The sequence below is a fragment of the Benincasa hispida genome, chromosome 12 (assembly GCF_027475165.1).
Source record: "Benincasa hispida cultivar pf3 chromosome 12, pf3_genome.v1.1, whole genome shotgun sequence".
Lineage (NCBI taxonomy): Eukaryota > Viridiplantae > Streptophyta > Magnoliopsida > Cucurbitales > Cucurbitaceae > Benincasa > Benincasa hispida.
Window position 1 is genome coordinate 31,346,666 of NC_143489.1, and position 21,627 is coordinate 31,368,292.

General features: G+C 32.0%; 1 protein-coding gene across 2 annotated transcripts; it reads left to right on the plus strand.

The window, feature by feature from the left end:
* The first annotated feature begins 17,615 nt into the window (after positions 1–17,615).
* On the plus strand, positions 17,616–20,772 carry LOC120067750 (zinc finger protein 7-like). 2 transcript variants are annotated; one of them, XM_039019312.2, is made up of 2 exons: positions 17,616–18,176; positions 19,809–20,772. In XM_039019312.2, exon 2 carries the CDS (start codon positions 19,877–19,879, stop codon positions 20,624–20,626), a length of 750 nt encoding a protein of 249 aa, XP_038875240.1. In that variant the 5' UTR covers positions 17,616–18,176; positions 19,809–19,876; the 3' UTR covers positions 20,627–20,772. The 2 variants fall into 2 exon arrangements, with proteins under 2 accessions (XP_038875240.1, XP_038875241.1); XM_039019313.2 differs by having other exon boundaries at positions 17,709–18,322.
* Positions 20,773–21,627: the final 855 nt, after the last annotated feature.

Here is a 21,627-nt window from a genome sequence, read left to right on the forward strand (position 1 = left end):
AATTTTATTTTAAGTTTCCTATGTACCCTTTATGATAATGGAATTAAGTCATAATGTAGTTCAATACAATTATTTTTTGGGCCGTTCACCTTTTAAGCTCATACAGGCTATGAGCAGCACTTATAATCTTTTAAGAAATTTTTCATTGACTGGGAAACTCTTAATCCATCTCGATTGATGATCTTTTATGCTCCATTCGTGTAAACCTCTTCAACAACATATGGCCCGTCCTATTTAGATGTGAACTTATTCTCTATATGTCTTGTGATAATAGGTCTTCTTTTGAAGGCATAACTTGGCACTGTCTTCAATAGTCAGCCCTTCTTGGACTTCCATCCTTAGTGATGGAATCTCTCTCTCCAATGGGAGAACAGCTTCCACTCTATAAACAAGAGATTATGGTGTAACTTCGGTAGAAGTACGATAAGTGGTTCGATAAGCGCATAATGCTTCATTGATTCTTTCTTGCCAATCCCTTTTTGTCTTGGAGACTATCTTCTTGAGTAGATTACACTGAATTTTGTTAAATGTCTCTACCATTTTGTTTGCTGCAGCATTCTACATAAAAGACTTATACTATTTGAAGTTAAACTTCTCACGCAACTTATCCATTAAAGTATTCACAAATTGTCTTTCATTATCTGTCACGATACAATGAGGAATGCCATATTGGTAAATGATGTGTGTTCAGACAAAGTTTACAATATTTTCCTTTTCGGCTTCTTTTAATGGCATAACTTTGGTTCATCTTGAAAAATAATCAGTCTCTGCAAGGATATAAGAGTGCCCACTGATGACATAGGTGTTATGGGTCCAACCAGGTTGAGTCCCTAAGCTTCAAAAAGCCATAAAGCTACTGTTGGATGAAGAGGCTCTGGTGGTTGATGTATGAAATTTTCATGGAACTGACAAGATTCACAACACTTTGCATACTGCATTGAATCGTGGATCATTATGGGCCAATAGTAACCCGTTCTTTTTAATTGATGTTGGAGCTTTGGTCCAGACTGATGAGCGCCACAGATGCCTAAATGTCCTTCTTCTAAGGTTTTTGTTAATTCTTCTTTCCCGAGGCATCAGAGAAAGAAACCTTCACATGAACATCAATAAAGTGTATCATTGTAGTAGATAAATCGAGGAGCTCTTCTTCGTATCTCAACTCTATGTCAAATATTAGTAGAAAGCTTTCCGTGTTCGAGATAATCTATAATAGGTTGATGTTAGTCTTCTTCTTCAATCACGTAAATAAATATCATATCGGTCTCTTCATTTTGACCTTCAGTTGGCGGAATAATCCATTTTTGACAAAGAGAGATGTTTATAGTGCATCTGCTCTCTTATTTTCTAATCTCGGTATATGTTCCAACATTACACCTTCGAACTTATCCATAAATCTCCTAGCATAAAGGAAGTAAGGCTTCAAATCCTCACGTTTTGCACCACATTGGCGTGAGAGTTAATTTATAATTAACTTCGAATCTCGTATACTTCTATATATGTTATCCCAATTTCTAAAGCCATCTGTAACCCAATGATGAATGCTTGGTATTTAACAACGTTATTTGTGAAGGGATTGGAATTCTTCAAAGCGGTAGTAATTGAATGCATTAGTCTCTAATTTTTTTTTACATAACATACAAAATTCAGAGTGATAGAAACAGTTGATAAACATTATTAAATCAAGCATGCTACTATTGTGGAAATGGAGAAAAAGGATTAAACAATACATACCCTTGAGGATCAATATCTCCGCGTTTTCTCTCCATACAAACTTGCCCAATCTCTGCTTGATTTCCCAAACTCGGTACCACGAACACACCATACGAGATGAAGGGGACACCACCACGAGATCTTCCTTGTTATTTTCAAGGACAAGAATCACGTAGAGGTGTGGCCTTGTACTCAATTTTGACAAGAGGGAAGAAGAAAAATTGAGAGAATTTTTTGTCATAACTCTTCTGCATAACCTAGAGAGAAGGAAAATCAGAGAGAGAGCCAAAACACTTTTTCTTTCCACCACCTTTTGTTACATGAGAATGGGAGAGATTAAGAGAAGAGGGAGGTTGTAACTTATTTAATTAATTTTTTTTTAAAGAACTAAATTCAAATTCTCTCAAATAATTGAATTTGAATTTAATATATATGTATATATATATTAACTATTTTAATATATATATTTAAATTATATGTTATATCACATATAATATATAACATATAGTTAATCTTATATCACATATAGCATAAACTATAGTTTATTATTCTCTCAAATAATCTAAGGTATCAATATGAATCATATTCATATTAATTTTAACTTATAGTTTTTATATGAATCACATTTATATAATAATAATTGAATCACATTCAAATAACAATCTTTCTCATCAAACTATATAAATTACCTATGAATCATATTCACATTAATTTTGATATATAGTTTTTATATGAATCATATTCATACAATTAATATTTAAATCATATTAAATTTTTTATTTCTCTCATAAAACTATATAAATTTAATATGAAACATATTCACATTAAATTTTAGCGTATAGTTTTTATATGAATCATATTCATATAACTAATATTTGAATCATATTCAAATATTTATTTCTCTTATCAAATTATATATATAATCTATATATATTATTTAATTGTATCTTATACAATTCATTCACTTTAAACAATTTGAACAATTCAAATTAAACCAAAATTACTTTAATTCTCATTAGTCCTTATTAAGCCGATGGGAGGACCTTATGAACCTGTAGATTGAAGCTCCAAATGATATGAGACTAATTGATTTAATTTTTAAATAAAATTAATCAACATTCATTAATTGTTAGTCGCTCCACTAAAGACTGACAGCTGCACTCTTCGCACTACAAATATATTTCTATGTTCATATAATCAATCAACAATGCGTTGACTCTTCATTAATTGCTCGTAAATACAAGTGAGTCAAATTATTTACCCCTATAGTTACATGTAACTCCTTAAATACCATTGATTCCTCTAATGAATAATTAGTCATAGTCCAACTATGACTTAACCTCTCTCGGGTCAGGAGAGTGTGAGGCGTCTCATTGTTCAAGCCCCGGAATCAGTCCTGAAGGGAGCAATTTATCTTCTTACCCTAACATTAGGGAATGAGTGAATTCCTTCTTATGTAGCGGTGTTCCCAGTCCCCTAATTAGACAAATCCCCAAAATGATAGGCATACTGAGTCGGTGAAACTGACATCTATTACCCATCCAGATCAAAGAACTACCCTCATAGATAGAAGTTTACAACTCACTCAAGATTAAGGTCAAGTCACCTATGGTCATCCTGGTGAAAAGTTGGCTCTTTTAGTAACAGTGTTATGAAGAGAGACTCAATATTTCGTGGTCCGGTCTTATATAAACACTTTGTATAGAATACCCCGCTCATATGTCTCCACATGAATGATCAGGATCAGATCATTTGTAACACTTTATAACAATTGTAATGTTTACAAAATGGGTCGTATCAGTAGTGTTACCAAGATAAGGCAGTCAACCTTATCCATATACTACAGACCATTTAGGTTATCACTTAAACATGATCCACCTGTATGTTTCCATATACGTGTTTAAGTTACATCATATAACCTTGGGTCTTAGTTTAATGGATTATTACATAAGTTACATAAAACTAATCAACCATTGATTCAATTAACATATAACTACGAGGCTTTAGGGCATACATCTCAACAATTTGAACACAACTCACTGAGTGTGAAGTTATACGGAAACATGTGCTTACAATGTCGACGCTGGCTCCACCTTTTTGTGTTGCACCATCAAAGTACATAGTCCAAGGCTCTCTCCTTTCGACATAAAATATTTCTTCATTAGAAAAGTCTTCATATATTTTCCAAATTTGATAGGATCAGATGATTAGTCAAGAAATTTGCCAATGCTTGACCTTTAACTGCCTTCTAGGGTATATACACAATATCGTATTGTTGAAGGATAATTTTGCATTTAGCAAGCATCCTGAGATGATTGCCTAAATAGGATATACTTGATAGGGTTAGCCTTTGCGAACAAGTGTACAGTGAAGGCTTGCATATATATCTCAACTTATCTATTGTAAAGAACGAAAAGGAGACACATCTTCTCAATTGGAGAATAATTTAGCTCATCTCCAGCTATAATTATGAGAAATTTGTGAAGGGTTGACTCACTATTGATTTGTTATATCCATGGATACAGAAATAAATCTATAGTGCGAAGAGTACAACTATCGGTCTTTAGTAGAATGACTAGTAGTTAATGAAAATTGATTAATTAAATTACATAGTTTTATCAATTAATCTTATATCATTGGAACCTCTAATATGTAGGTCCATAAGGTCTCTTATTTAGCTCACTAAAGGATATATAAGAGGAATGACTTAAATTGTTCAAATCAATTTCATATTAATGAGATTAGTATAATATGGTTAATCATAGACGTGATCTATAATTAAGAGAGAGAAATATTTGAATAAGATTCAATTATTAGAAAGATGTATACATATAAATATGTGATAATTATATGGTGATTAATTCTATATTAAATATGATTTAGTATAGTCGTTTAATTGATTAATTCTCGAGAAGTAGAGATAAATAAACATGTGATGTTTATTTATTTATTAATTAGTTATATATATTAAATTGGATTTAATATATATGGTTATTTAATTATTGGACTAATTAATTAATTAAATTTTATTTAATTAAATTAGAACTAGAGTAGGAATAAGAAAGAAGAAGGGGTCACCCTTCCTTTCTATAAATAGGTTTTCATGGCCCATATTTGTAACATAGTTGAAGGGAATTCTGAATCCTAGTCTCCTACTACTTCTCTCAAAATCCCTCTTATTTTCTCTACTTCTTCTTCCTTTTCTAGGTCTTGGAGACCACACATCCAATTCTTGGGATCCTAAAGAATAATAAGGTTTCACTTACGGTGGTGTCCCTTGATCATTGAAGAGACGTTTCTGAAGAAAATGCCGAAGAAATCATGATGAATTTGGGAATCTACAAAGGTAAGATTTAGCTCTTCCGTCTTTTCTTCTTTCAATGCATGCTAATCTTGATTGTTCATCTATTATGTTATTATTTTTATACTACATATTGTTTATATAAAATCGAAAACAAAATTACAAGACAACCACATGCTTTTGCTTGGGATTCGATCCCTTCACATATGATGTTTATTTAATTAATTAACTATATACATTAAATTATATTTAATATATCTAGTTATTTATTATGTTTGCTAATTAATCAAATAAATATTATTTGATTAACTGAACCCTAAAGAAAAATATGGAAATACTTGGAGAAGGGTTAGAAGGGGTAAAATCCTTATCCATATAAATTGTTTCTTTTGCCCAAATTAAAAAAGAGGAATTCATTTTTGTAGACACTTAGCCTCCAAATTATCCCAAAAATTCTCTCAACACTCTTCTACCCTTGGACTCCAAGAGAATATTGAGGTCTCTCTTACGGTGATGTTCATTGTTCGTTGAAGATACGTTGCGGAGGAAAAGCTTGGGATTTTCGTGAAGATAAAGGAATCTACAAAGGTAAGAAAATGTTCTTTTTCCCTTTTCTTCTTACTAAAAGGCATGTTGAATGTATAAATATGATTATCCTCTATTTTGGTTGTTCTTTTCTGATTTTATTTCATATTACCAAAAAATCGAAATGCAAGGCATTAACACGCTTTCACTCAGAATTCGATCCCTTTACATCAAAAGGAGATGCTCCCAGGGCACCTCGAGGTCGTGCAATAAGGTCTCAAGATGCAAACGAATGAAGAAGATTGCATAACATGTTGACACACATCCCTCTCCCATTTATTATAAACACTCTCTCAATTCACCTTGATATTGACCCATGCAAACACCATCCAGAGGTGGGACACTCCCAGAATGTAAACCCTGTACTCCATTTTTCCTACATAAGTGAGTAACAAGCGTGTTAAGTAAAACTATGGAAGAAGTGAAATAAAGTAGAAAGATGGAGGAAGAAAATTCTAAGTGTTGGAAATACTTAGTCGGTGAGTTTTAGATAATATAACAAATGAAAGTTGGCTAAGTATGGAAGCCAAGTGTAGGTATGTGTCGATGAAGAAGTGTAGACGCATGAGGTTGTGTGTGTAGCAACCAAGGCTTATAGAGGCTAAGTGTTGAAGATAAGGGTGAACTATGCGTTGGTACTAAGGATGAACACATGAGTTGAAAAGCATGATGCATTGATAAGGCTTGCGGTAGCCAAGGGGCTTGCGAGGTTATTTGGGCGTTAAAGAAAGCCAAAGTGTGGCGAAGAGAAAAGTTATATGTAGCAAAATGTGCAACAGCCTCAAGTGTGTGCGAGCATAGGTGTTGGGCATTGAAGATGCGCGTGCTGGACGATCATCTAGCAGATGAGTGGCGCTACACGATGAGGTAGGCGATCGTCTAGCAGATGAATGACGCTACACGATGAGGTAGACGATCGTCTAGTAGATGAATGGCGCTACACGATGTGGTAGTCGATCATCTAGCAGATGAGTGGCGTTACACGATGAGGTAAGAGATCGTCTAGCAGATGAGTGGCGCTACGCGATGAGGTAGGCGATCATGCAGCAAATGTGCGGAGCTAAGCGATGCGGTAGGCGATCATGCGGTAAAGTGCGATGCTAGACGATACGAAGGGTCACGCTAAACAATAGCGCTATACGTTGGATGATATTGTTAAGCGATGGGGCATTGGCACTGCACGATCGGCATCAGCGCTAGATGATAAGCTGCACGAAAAGTGCTAGATGATAAGCGTTGGACACTAGACGATAGAGTATGTGATGTGCACAAGGCGTTGAAACTCGATGCACACTAAATTTATGTTATGAGGCAAAAGCCTAACGAGGGTTACGAAGGAAGGGAAGGGAAAAAAATTAATTGAAGAAACTCATTAATTGGAATTGGCCAGAAGCACTAAGTGTTGAATGAGGTGGCGGTTTGACCGTTGAACATGGGAGGCGGTAGAAAGTATAAAAGGAAGAGGAACTTTAGAAGCTCGATTAAATGACTTGAGAAAATTAAGTGAGATTGGTGCCATTTGAAAGATGGGAGAACCTAGATTTTGAGATTGTTTTTCTGGAGAAAGATCTCACGGGGAGAAGAACAAAAATTGAAGAATTTGCAGAAGGGACAGATTATCGGATTAATCAGAGCCCGGAGTGAAAATTGGAAGCTTCAAGCTAAATTACAAGGAATTTGGAGCTGAGAATTTAAGATAAGAAAGTTAACTTAATTCTAAACATGTTTGTAGAAGAAAGTTTCTTAAAAAAAGTTCTAGATTTTGAGTTATGAATTTTTGAATTTGAAATAGAGGACTGGCGCGTAAACAGACAGTTGCTTGGGAAGAATAAGCAAGCAGCTCACCATAGTGAGCGAGATAAGAAGATGAGCAAGAGCGAGAGCGAGATAAGAAAATGAGCGAGAGCGAGAGCGAGATAAGGAAGAGGTGGATCTCGCTAAGGATGAAAATCTCGCTGGTTTTGCGCTGAATTTCGCTGGGAAGTGGCAAATCTCACTGGAAAGGGGCAAATCTCGCTAGAAGTGGCCAAGAGGAGCCAAGAGAGGCATGTAAATCGTTAAGAACCCCGATGAGCTGTGAGTGACTCTAAATGCTTTAAATGTTTTAAGTAAATTGCTAATACTTATGAATATCTAGCAATGCATGTTTACTGAAAGCTATTTATGACAACTATTCTCAAATAGTTACCAAGCAACGCATCTCACATTAATTTTAGGTTTATGTTATGCTTTTCAATGAACATGAGAATGCGTTAGTATAGAATACTTTTGGGCAACTAAGTCATTAAGAGATAAGAATATACAAGTTTAGTATGAGTAGCTCAGTATTGAAGGACTAAATGAGAAGGTAGCTCAGTCTTAGATTTGAATAGCTCAGTACTGAAAAACTAGATGAGACGGTACTGAAGCTTAATATTAGATTTGAATTGCTCGATACTAAAGGACTCAGAGAAGGTATCCGAGCAGCTCGATACTGAAGGATACGAAGAAGGTATCTGCGCAGTAGTACCTAAGATATGACGGTACTTAAACTAAAATCACACAAATGTAAGAAAAGTTGTTATTGGTAATGTTGAGATCACTCCACACTAACTATGGATTGACATTGAGGAATTGAGTAAAGGTTCTCTCTCTCAACTAAGGATGCAAATTATGTTTTTAAGAAGTAAACAAAAGGATTCCGTCCCAGTTAAGTAGTAATGTAATGATAAAGAGTGAACAAAAGGGTCACTCTAGACTAATAGACTAAGGCATAGTCCAACAAAGCATGAAATAGTACTATGTAATGTTAATGATGACATGAATAATAGTTGCCAAGTTTATGTTTTCAATTAAAGCTTTTAGTTTTAATATCAAATTGATGTATGAAAGTTATGCTTCAAATGTTAGTCACTCACTGGGCTTCTAGCTCATGTTTTCAAATGTTTTCCTTTCAGGTAACGGTCAGTTCCCAAAAGACTTCTCTGTTGCTGCTCTACCACTCAAAGAGTCAGGTTGAAGGAAACTTAATTGAAGACCTGTATTAGTTAATACACATATGTATGTCATATAGGGACTAGTATTCTAGATGGGGCTCACTAAGTTGTAATATTCATGTAAAACAGTGTTATGAAACCCTGTAATGTAAATGTGTTAAGTTCTGAGTTAATTAGTTCAGTATATTGATGAAATGTACGTATTCAGGGTTTGAGCAAATTTAACAGGTTAGATAGGCAGTAAGTGTCAGCAAAAGGGTTGGTAACTGCTGCAGTCATCACTCCATCCAGGTTAAGAGGGTAATCTGGAGCGAGGTGTAAGGTGCCTCAAGGCCAAGCATGAGTCTCACGGTGTGAATATTTAGAATGTGAATGAAAAAATTAACATATCGTATGTATCTTTTTTTCTCCCACTGAGTATTTTAAAAACTAGGGTTTCTTACTTGGGTAAATTCAACTAATTAGTTTATCTAAATGATTGTTAACTTTGCCCAATGTAACCATTACATTGGATGGTTTAACAATAATGATTCTTGTTTATTAAATACTTTAATAAACCTTAAGCATTCATTGCATGCTTATAAAATATTGGCCTAATTCACCTTCCAGGTTGGTTCCCAAGTAAGGGCATTCCGTTTCCACCAACTTAAATACCTTAGCCTAGACAGAACGTTCCTCAAACAAAGATCTCTTATAGGTAATTATTTTATAAATTTAATCTTTATGAAATTCATTTTAATCCTATTAAAATGAATTAAAAAGTAACCTATATCTAATCTCACTAGAAACGCTCTTAACATAAGTCTAAGTGAATTAATTTTAAATCATTTAAAAAAAACTTGGACCTATGTTAGCGTGCAACTCTTGTTATAAATTTTAATCTAATCCATTATACTTATAACCATTATAAAATAATGAAAATAAAATCTATAATTTACATCTAGTGACATTGATCAAATATAACAATTATATTTATCTAAGTAATATCATGCTCAATGCAATGTTTCTTTTCATCTAATAAAAATAACACTTATAATTATCATCCATGAAAATAAACATACATATATTTTCATTAAACAATATAACACTTATGTTATTACTTATGAAAATAATTTGCATGTTATCATACTATATAACACTTATATAAATGTTGCATGGACATGTCTTTTATTAATAATATAACACTTATATTAAACTAATGACACTTCATTAGACATGCATTTATAATGTAACTCTTATATTAAAAATACATGAGCATGCTTAATTAACCATACAATCAAATAATATCACATTTATATTAAAAAAATGCATGAAATATGTTTATCCTAAGGTGAGATTTTAAACTAGATGGCATACTTTATGCAACATTCAAAAAATTTAATTCAAATCATACATCTAATTCATAATTTAATTAAATAGCAAATATTGGACCAAATTTTGACACCCTAAAATTAATTAGATTAATATAACTAATTCATATTAATCTAATTAATTAAAAATAAATGAAATTACAAAAACAAGGGAAATTTGCTGCAAAAACCAGAGAAGGGACTCAAACTCACGATCGTTGGACTCCTTGGGTGTGCCTGTGAAGTTGGGAGCATCGTCACACGGGAGGGTAACGTCCTAAAGATTAGTGGCCGCCTCGCCTCACCTTGCAACGTCGCGACGCTGCAATCTAGAAACATCCTTTTGCAGTGTTTTTGTTTCGAACTTGCATCGAAAACCTTCGTTTTTCACCAATCTCTTAGGCTACTCTTGCTCCTCGATTGAAACGAACTTACAGACTCAATAGCAAAATTTAATTGTCCAAAAAATAACGAGCCCTTACATTTTAATTGCATTAAAATGAAAAGCTAAGTGCCAAAATTTATAGCATGAGTTCTATAAACTTTATTAAAGGTGCGAATGCGGGTTTGGGATTCATACTATCAATCAACCATGTCTTAGGTTCTCGTTGCAGGAGATCTTGGAACGTGCCCATTGTGTGAATGCACATTAAACACCAAACATTACAAAACCAACATTAAAAAACATAATGCAAACCCACCTACTATTCTGATTTTGTTTTTAAAAATCGAAAATGGTCTCTAATACCAATTGAAGGGAATCGAATTCCCGCGGAAACATTGGATCGCGATGCAATTTCAAAATTAGTTTTATGAAACAGAAAAATAGTAAACAATTTACACTAAACAGAGGATCAACATCAATATTAAGCATGCTATAGCAAGAGGAAGATAAGGGAAAAAGGATCTCACATTTGTCGAATCCCAATCTTCACGAATTTCTCTCGCTTTTCTTACAAACAACTCTTCAAGGATCAAGGATCAAGGACACTACCGCAAGAGTTACCTTGTTATTCTCTTGGATTCCAAGGGGCAGAAAGTGAAGGATTGTGAGGTCCGATGCACAAGCATGGATCGTGTTCCAATTTTTATTTTCACAGTGAATTAGAATTCAGAAGAATATTATGCACAGCCACAGATTTTATAATATACTATCGAATTCAAAAGAGAAAGGGATTAAGGGTTTGGATTTATACTTACAAAGAGAGTTGTGGGTTTTTCTATTGATTTTGGGAGAGGGAGAATCTAAAGATGAGAGAAAAAATTGATGGGGATTATCCATATGAGAATCACAAACCATTTGTGAATTTGGATGAGGAAGACAACTCCACTCCATCGACCCCCACTCTCACGATCTTTTTGTTGAGAGAATTAAGGGGAAAAAAGTTGTAACGTCCTTCCTTTAGTTTAAAATTTAATTTAATTATATATATATAACTATATGTAATATCAAATATAACACATAATTTATAGTTTTCATTTTGTATCAAATACAATATAATCTATAGTTTGATTTTTCTCAATAATATATAGTATTTAATATAAATCAAATTTATATTAAGTTTAATTATATGAATCTAATTCACATAATTAATATTTGAATCATATTCAAATATTTATTTTCTCTCAAATAAACTAATATTATAATGTATCAAATACATTATATTAATTATATCATATATATAATTAATTTAAATTTCATTATATCATATATGATTAATTCCTTCCATTAATTTGAACAATTCAAATTAATCCAAATTGATTCTCAATAATCCCAATTGAGCTACAGATGGGACCTTATGGACATGTAGATTGAAGCTCCAACGATACTTAAATAATTGATTAAACTCCTTTAATTAAATTATCCAACATTTATTAACTGTAATCACTTCACTAAAGATTGACAGCTGCACTCTTCGCACTACATATATATTTTTGTGTCCATTGGATATAACCAGTCAACAATGCGATAACCCTTCACAAATTGCTCGTAAGTATAATTAGGCCAAAATCATCGTTTTTCCCCTGTAGTTATATCTACTCTTTAAATACCACTGATCTCTCTAATGAACAATAAGTCATAGTCCAACTATGACCAACCCCTCTTGGGTCAAGAGAGGGTGTGGCGCTACATTGTTCAAGCCCCAGAATTAGCCCTCAAGGGAGCAATGTATCTACTTATCCCGACATTAGGGAATGAGTAAATTCTATTTTGTGTAACTATGTTCCCAACTTCCTAATCAAACGAATCCTTAAAATGGTAAGCATATTGAGTCGGCAAACTGACTACTTTCACCCATACAAATCAAAAGACTGCCTTCATAGGTCGGAGTTCATAACTCACTCAGAATTCAGGTCATGTCACCTATGGATATCCTGGTAAAATGGAAGTTTCTACTATTGACGGTGTTATAATGAGACTATTCATTTCATGGTCCGATCTTATACAAACTCTTTATATAGGATACCCTCACTCACACATCTCTATATGAATGATCAGGATCAGATCATTTGTAGTACTTTACAACACGTTGTAATAACTATAAAGTGGGTCATATCCATAGTGTCACCAGGATAAGGTACCCAGCCTTATCCATCTACTACTGACCATTTAGGTTATCATTTAAATATGATCCACCTCTACATACATGTTTAAATTACATAAAATAACCTAGGATTTTGTTTATTGGATTGAGTGTATGCTCATACAATAACAATTATTTTAATGATAACAATTTGTTTATACCAAGTTTACAACATACGAGAATACAAGAGAGATTTAGGACACCAATCCCAACAGAAAGGTGGTCTCTTCTAAATGGGTCATAAAGATGTATTTATATGGAGATAACCCCTTTCTCCAAGTTTTTCTTTTTCCATCTTTAAAGCTAATTAATTAAATTTAACTAATGGAAATTTATTTTAAATAACAAAACTGTTGAAAATATTTACAAATAATAGCAAAATATCACAGTCTATTTGCGATAAATCGTGATAGATTACTATCTATGTCTATCTATGTCATGATAGACACATATAGTAGTCTACAAATTAATAATGCATAAATTATTATACACGTGCAAACTTCTACAAATTTCAATTTAACAAAATTGACGATAAGAATTTGAATGGAAAATTTTCAAATAAATCTTAATTGAGAATCTAAATAAATTCATTTATGTAAATTTAGAGATTTAATAAATAAAATTACAAGTCTCACACGATATTTATCTAAATAAAACATAATGGAGGGATTAAATTGATACCAACCTCTAAATTTCAAGGTTTAATTGATAGAGTTATTAGCTTAAGGTTTAAATCGATAGTAAGAAATGTTGACGAAATAGGTTTAATTTTCAAAATAAAAAACTAAAAACAAAATGATTAACAAATGGGGCCTAAGTCTAGCAACTTTAGTAACTCTCCAAAATATAAAATAAAATAAAATCAAAATAATAATCGAAGCATATGTCAATATAACTCAAATGTGTAGTTACTTGACAAATTCAACCATAACTAATCAAATTGCAAAAAATTACGAATTTAACTTATGAAATTAAAATTTATAATTGAAACATCATCCAATTTGCTGTTTCGATTATGAAATTAATCTACATATATTAAATCTATTTTTATTTTTTGATATTGGATTTCAAATTAATCTACATATATTAAATCCATTTTTATTTTTTGATATTGGATTTCATTGTTCACTATTTCTAACTAACTTGTCATAAAATCCAATACAAACATGTGAACATAATTTTAATCAGTTATATATTTGGACATCTACAATTATATATAGATATGTGAACATTACGACTATCAAATCATTTAAAAAAAATCATAAGATCCCAAGTGGTTGAGTGTGTTTCAATAAATTTGTTGGTTTGATCTGGCTCATGTAACAAAGTAAAATGAGCATCATTCAATTAGTTCAATATGTCTTCGTCTATTATAACTTTGAAATTTGTAAAAGAAAAAAAATGTCAATAGGGTATAAATAAATTATGAACCTACAAGTAAAAAGAAGAGTAGTTATTTTTTTATGATGCATTCAGGTAGTTGGTAAAATATATAAAATTAATTTAATAACAGATCACTTTTAAAAAGATACTTAGGACATCTTTGTGAGTGATTTTAAAATGATTAAAATTAATTTTATCTTTTTTTTATTATTTTAAAATAATTTGAATCATCCAATTTTGATGGCATTGGATGAAAATTAAATTTAAAAGTTAAATATTAGTGTGTAAAAATCCATAATATATGGATTTTTTTAATTAAAAAACATCCAAATTAGCCATGTCATATGATTTTAATTGAAAAAAAACGCTCATTTATTTTATCTTTTTAATACAACATTACAAATTCAAGCTGGGTCTCCAACTTTTAGCTGAACTTATTATTTAAAAAGAAAAAAGTAACTGTTTTAATTCAACAATTAGTTGAATTATGTTTATTTGTTTATTATTATGCTTGGCATTCGTGTATTATTGATTTTTTTTTTAAAGAAAAAAAGTAATATAATTATTTGAACTTTTCAGAAAATCTATATCACAATTTGTTCATCATTATACCATGCAGCATAGCTAGCTAATATAGCATTCTTAATCTTTTCAATTATATCAGTATGGGGCCTATGAGCATCGACAGAAAATTTGAATATTTTCAATCTGACAATATATAAATTATTTTTTTTCTTTTTGAAAAAGTAGATGAAAACAGTAGATAAAACTATGGTCAATTTGTTAAGAGTATCCACTTCATTTTTGCATATCTCCATAATGATATGATATTATTTAGTTTTAACATAAAATGTCAATAATCTTTTTACACAAAAAGATCGTATATCATTGTATATAATTATTCTTGTTGCACCATAAACTATCACATGTATCGAAAAAGGAATTACGATTGTAGGTAGTTGTACTTATTCCAAATGATTTATTGATTTTTTATGATGGAGTGAATTTTAATTCTATGAGCTGAGAAGTATGATTATCGATGAATACAGTCTGTAAATTCTTCAAATGTCTTGTCATGAAATTTGTTAGATTTTGGCCATAAAATTAGAAGAGTAATTGTCCCAAATCGAAAAAGTTCAAGGAAATGATAAGCTCTAAACACTTTAAAAAAAGCCTATAACTTTGGTTTCAAATTGTCTCAATTAAAAACACTTTAAGCTTTCCATGTAAATTATATGTGATTATAATTAGGATCTTGGAGAGAATTCGGTGTGATAGTAACAATGTTCAAATAGTAGATTTCTTTTTGATGGGTTAAAAATTTTCTCCAAATTTAGAGTTTTTCGCTTAAATTCTTGTGTTTCCTTCTTTTAATTTATCAATTATTATTTTGTTTATTCCTGCAATAGTGGCAGCACATTTTTCCCAACAGCCCTCACTTATATTCTTATGATCTTTCTCTTATTTAAGCTTATGTAAGCTTATGTAAAAAATTTGTTTTATATATGTTTTTAATTAAATGGTTAGCTACGGTATATCTATATGTAATAAAGCTTTTATTCGGGATACCCATAATAAGGTGGTTCATTAAATTAGAGACTTAATTTAAAACTATATATGGATTACCCAAAAAGAGTGGCAAAGCTAGAAATTTTTGTTAAGATAAGCAAAATTAATAAAGAGGTTAAACTAGAATACAAGCATGTGTATGTGACTACATTAATCTGCATTCACTTATTGAAGTGGGAGGTTTAATTAATATGATAAAATTGAATTAGACCTACAAATCAAGCACTAATTTATAAAGCAAACTTTGCTCTTATTTTCATCAATACTTTACAAAATAAAATATTTGCTTTCTAAAAAGCAAATATTTCTTTATGTTATTAAAAGGGAAAAAAAAATCCCCCAAAGAAAAGCTAGGTAGTGTGTGTTTAATATATTAGAACATGGTGGTTCTATTTGATGACAAGACATGATTTGATGTTGTTTGGATGTATAGAAATAAAAAAAAAAGGTATAGTGGGGTGAATTGGAATTAAAAAGAAGCTTGTGGCTGATCTTTGAAGGGGTTTCACTAGTCCTTTGTCTTTAGTTCTAAAGCTTGTCTGTCTACATTTGTTGTGAAGATGACTAATGATATACATGTCTGTCCCTCTCAAACACCAAATGCCCAAAACTCCCAACCAAATTTTTTTTAAAAGATATACACAATGTCATTTGTTTGTGCTTTGTGTGAGATATCATGTGCTCTCTTTTGGATCATTTTCCATTTGTGGGTGCTCCACCTTTTTGTTTTAAATTATTGAAGGAAGTTGAAACCACACTGTTTATAATTTGTTCTTCGATAGTATATCTGATAAGACTGGTGATACACTGTTTTAATTCAAAGAGGTTGAGAAATTAAAGTTGTATGAATTGTTTGTCCATATGTTTTTCCATGACAACTAGATTATGTGATTGGATTATTTATGATGCATTAACTCATTCAAGTTGTTATATGTATTCATGACCTCCTGTACCCTAATCAAAAACCCTTTTCAATTATTTTCAAAAGTAAAGTATCATTTGAAGATTTTTCAAGTTTTATTTATTATTATTATTGTTATTTTGTATGGATACCAAGTTTTAAGTTCAACTTAAAATAGTAATTCCATAATTTTTGGGCCATGATATTTTAGTAAAATCAGCATCATAAGGTTTTAGTTTAATAATTTCTCTCTTTTAATAATGTTTTTTCACCATCAAATGTTCAAATCCACACGATAATTTGAGCATAATCCAATGATTAAGATACCTATATTTTTCTTTGAAATTGAAGATTCAAATTTCAATTTTCCACCCCAAATTTATTTTTTCCTCTTTTCACTCATTCATCCCTTCCTTTTCCCTACTCCTTGACCTTGATATTGCCTACCGACTAACTTCTAAAACGATGGGAAATGTCATCACAAACTTTTTAAACTTCAAAGACTAAAAATGTAATTTATTCAAAATGCTCTAATCTATCGTCTTTAACATGTTTGTATCTTTATCAATAAAAAAAAAAAGACAAAAAATATCTACTATAACTATGTTCCAAGAATTTTACATTTTAAAAAAAAATCATTTTATTTTTTATATTCTAAAAATAAAAATAGATGGCATCAAATTACTGTTACTACTTTCTAAATTTTCAAACACACTTAAAAAAAAAAAGAAAAGAAAAAGAAACGAAAAAGAAAAAATTGAGCCATTTAGTTGTTATCTTCTAATAACAATTCAATGTAAACTCAGAAAATTAAAGGAATGTTTGGGATACTTGGTTGAATTATAGAGTTAGAGTTAATATATTTGAGCTAGGAAATTTGTGTTTGGAGTACGTAATTGCAAGATGAAATTTTTTTACAAATGTGCAAAATAGGAAAAAAGAGAAAGAATAATGCAAACTTTGAATAGTATTTTACTATCGATGTTGGGTTGTTTAACACTAATTTATGAAGTTGGTAAACCAAACACCCTCCAAAAAATATAAATTTATTAAGAATTGACAATCAAAGATAAAGGAAAACATAAAGCAAAAGAGATCAACACATATTTAACATGGTTTAGTGAGACTCTCATACTTGATTGTTCGAAGTTCCACATTCCAAATTTAAGACATTCGAACAAAATTCATAATACTTACATTGTGACGATTTTCTGGAATAATTTTGACAATACCATACTACCATGAGCTTAACTACTCACATATGTGGAGCTCCATGATTTGTAAAGATTAGACATTCGAAAGATACTTCTTTTTCCCCTTTTAGGTCTCTCTCTCTCTTTCATTATTAGTGGGAGACCGTGTAAGAGAATAAGCGTTTCTAGGCAAAAAAGATATGGCATTTGATCTTCTTCCGCCATGGAATTTATAGTTATATCAAAAGATTCAAAACAACTTCCCCCTCTCTTTTTCTCTGTTTCTTCTTTCAATTGAGATTATTGGGTTTTCATACTTTCAATTTGAATAATGGAAGAGTCCAAATTTCAACTAAAATAATGGGTTTTCCATTCTGATTCTGCAACTTTACTCCATATCTTCCATCCCACCACAACCCCTCTTTCTCTCTTCTCTCTCTCTCTCCATTTATTTCCTCTGTCGAATCTTACCCACTCCATAACCAGTAAAGGCTATGGAAACCCACCTCCACCTCCCTCCTCTCTGGCCCTTCTCGCTTCTACCCTCTGCTTCTCACTGTTGCTGCCATATCCTTCAACGCACAGATTAGCCCTCAAGGGCACTTCAGATTCTTCAACCCCATATGTATGTCACCTCTAAATTTCAACCCCCTTCTAGTGTTTTCTTCTGTTTTTGCCTGATTTCAATGTTGCCCCACTTCTTTGATTCTGCTCTGCTTTCTTTTGAGGTGTTTTGTTTATGATGATGAGATGAAATCACTTCTTTTCTGGGTAATGATTAATCCCTTGGTTTTTTTTTTGTTTGTTACTTAGAATTGTTTCTGGGTTTTTAACTTTTTTCCCTTTGCATTACTGGGACTGCTGAGGTTAGTGATTGTGTGTTTTGCTCTGCTTCCATGGTACCTTTTGTTGTGGCCTTGTGCAGTTCTGTGAGCTGTTTTTAGTGTGCGAGTTTATGGTTGGTGTGTTAGTTTAGAGTATAAAAAAGAAGTTTCTATAAATCTAGGTTTATGCAGAGATTTGTAAATGTGTAGTTTGGGATTAACAATTCATATTACCAATCCTAAGTTTGGCTTCTTGATCTCAAGTTATTGGAACTTAATCCCTGAATCAAAGACTGGTAGAGTTCATTTCTGGCTCTATACCTATTTCTTGTTCTTTATTAGTTCAAATTCAAAGGTATTTATAGTAAAAACACTGCAGAAGTGTTGAGACTTGTGACTTTTACATGGATCCATAGCAAAAGGCAGATCGAGTATTTGATTTCTTTCTCAAATAAAAATGAAAAAAATCATAATAAAACTTCTCTGTATTATATGTTATAGCCCATTAGTTTAAACCCTTTTAGGTTAAGGGGTGATTTAACATGGCTTTAAAGCTTCCTCCCCATTTCTTTTGAGTAGTTCATATATTGAGCCTCTTAATTCCAATTGTTTCCAAGTTTGACATATGAGAGAAATGTTGGATGTATCAAATGATTTAATTTGAGAAAAATACATGTCCTTTTTTATCCCTATACTTAACTCAGACATTGAATTTTAAACTTCATCAAATTTAGCCTTGAACTTGGTTACATGATGAAATTTATATTCTCATTTAGTTAAGGTTTCTTTTTTCTTTTTCTTCTTTTAAGATTTAGACTATCTACTGGTGTTCTTGTGACTAGACAAGACCCTTTTTGTGTATATTTATCTTGTGGTTGTGTTAGATACTTTTTATTGGGTCTGGATATTTTGTTGTTGACCTCATGCACTTTTACTCGATTTTCTGGTAAGGTACAACTTACAAATGTCTTTTTATGTTTTGGTGGGGGTGTTCAGTATTTAGGTGCTCTGGTTTTGAGTGTTTTGTTAGTTAAATCTTGTTTGGTTTATTGATTGGTTCATAGGCAAGGTTCTTTAGTTTTGAGGACGTGTTAATTAATTTTACCTCTTAATCAAGTTAGAGGGTTAGGGTTCAATCACAATTACAAACATAAAAATTGACCCACTAAGTATAGGGAGGTAATATGAAACTATCTTTTAAATATATCCTATCTGATCAACTTAAGCCATTGGACCTATTGGTAATTTAATAAATGTTTCAATATCATATAAGATCTAAACAAATAAGTTGCTCAAATATGGAAGATATGAATAGCATTGGCATTTCTTTGCATTTTCCTTCCCATTATTATGCAATGCAGGTCAAGAGCCTGATAACTGGTAGCATCATTAACTTATATAATTGTTTTTGCATTTTGCGATTCTGAACACAGAAGGAAAAAGAGTGATTATTTGTTTTGGAAGCCTCTGGTTCTTTACTTTCACCACTATTCATCCAAATATGGAAGCTTTAAACTTAAACCTTGAAGCTGCAAAAGATTCAGAGCCCAGCAGCAGTCAAGAAGAAAATCCCGATCACTCCAACACTGCCACTACCACATCTTCCTGTCCACCAAGCTCGAGTAAAGTAGTCGTTGCCAACACAATCCCCATTTCACTTGACTTGACACTTCAGTTTAACTCCAATGATATTGATTCAAAGGGCGATGGCGAGATTCATGGGGAAACAAGTAACAAATCATCACCTTCAACAATGCCAAGAGTTTTTTCTTGCAATTACTGTCGACGCAAGTTCTTTAGCTCACAGGCACTTGGTGGGCATCAAAATGCACACAAAAGAGAAAGGACAATGGCTAAACGTGTAACTCGGATGGGAATGTTCTTCGACAGATACGGTAGCTTGGCTTCTCTGCCACTTCATGGCTCAGCTCTTAGATCCCTTGGCATTGAAGCTCATGGTGCTCTACACCAAACAGTTCTAGCTTCAGATCAGAGGCCTTATCCTGGTAGGAGTGTCGGAGCAAAGTTTGAGCAGAGCTCTTTTGGATTCCCAACATTCATCGAGGACTACGATGACGATGTGGGGATGTTTTGGCCAGGAAGTTTCAGGCAGGTGGCTGCTAAAGTTGATAACAACTTAGGTCCTTTGAAAACCACAGTTCAAAATTCAAATCCAGAGTTTGGGAAAACAATGCCTCCACCAAGAACAGAAGCAGCATCATCATCACCTGATCTCACTTTGAGGCTTTAGTAAGTAATTTTCTCTTTGATGCCTTCTCCTTAATGTATCAACTTTTGTAAAGTGGGATGATGTCTGCCATTGTCTGCCATCTTTTAGTGGCTCTAAGCTTATGAATGATTGAATAAATCTTCAATTTTTTTTCTCATTGCCTTTAATATCCAAGTCTAAAATAAGCTTTTTGATTCCTTTTTCTTTCCAATTTTTGTCCATTAATTCCAAAAGCTTCTATTCTAATCTCTTCATTATTTGGATAATTGAACTGATACTTTTTCTGTCAAATCGAACGACGTAAAGTATAGTTGGAGCTTCTAATGTAGCAGTTGATCCTGATTGTGACAGCATTTTGTTGGAATGTTGATTGATGAGTGAGACTGAACTTAAACTACTGTTATGTGACATGAGATTGAGTTGAGGAATTTGATGAGAAGTAGAAATGACAGCATATTCTTACTGTTGATAATATAACGACTCGATAATCTCTCTTGTACCTATCGGGTTTTAAGTTGGATATCATCATCAACTTGAGATCTAATATTCGGATTGTTGGAAAATTCTTCTTTATTTATATACATATTATATACGTGCATACGTTAAGAAACTGAATACATGTGATTATAGTTAAGTTAATGAGATGAAGTTGTTTGATTTATGGATAGTTTTGAATTGGTGGGATTAATGGGTTGGTATTGAGTTGAGTTAAACTTTCTAAATCAAGCCTCAACTTTTTTTGAAGTGCGCATATTAATTTTTGGTAATATGGATGTTTCCTTTACAACAATTTTTATTTTTAGGCATTTCTTTTCTTAGATATGGTCCTTTACTCATCATTTCTTTGTTTTATGTTACATTTTAGAATTAACTTTTAATATCTAAACCAAATTGGAAAACCCAGAAATAAAATTCTCGAAATAATTTTGGTAGTCAAATTTCAAAAGAATAAATTTCCAGTTTATACTAAGTTTGAAACTGAAAATAAAAATAATTATGAAATCTAAGGTTATTTTATTAAA

Excerpts from the sequence above, each read along its gene's own strand:
- LOC120067750 (XM_039019312.2), top strand. The coding sequence starts at position 19,877 with ATGGAAGCTTTAAACTTAAACCTTGAAGCTGCAAAAGATTCAGAGCCC.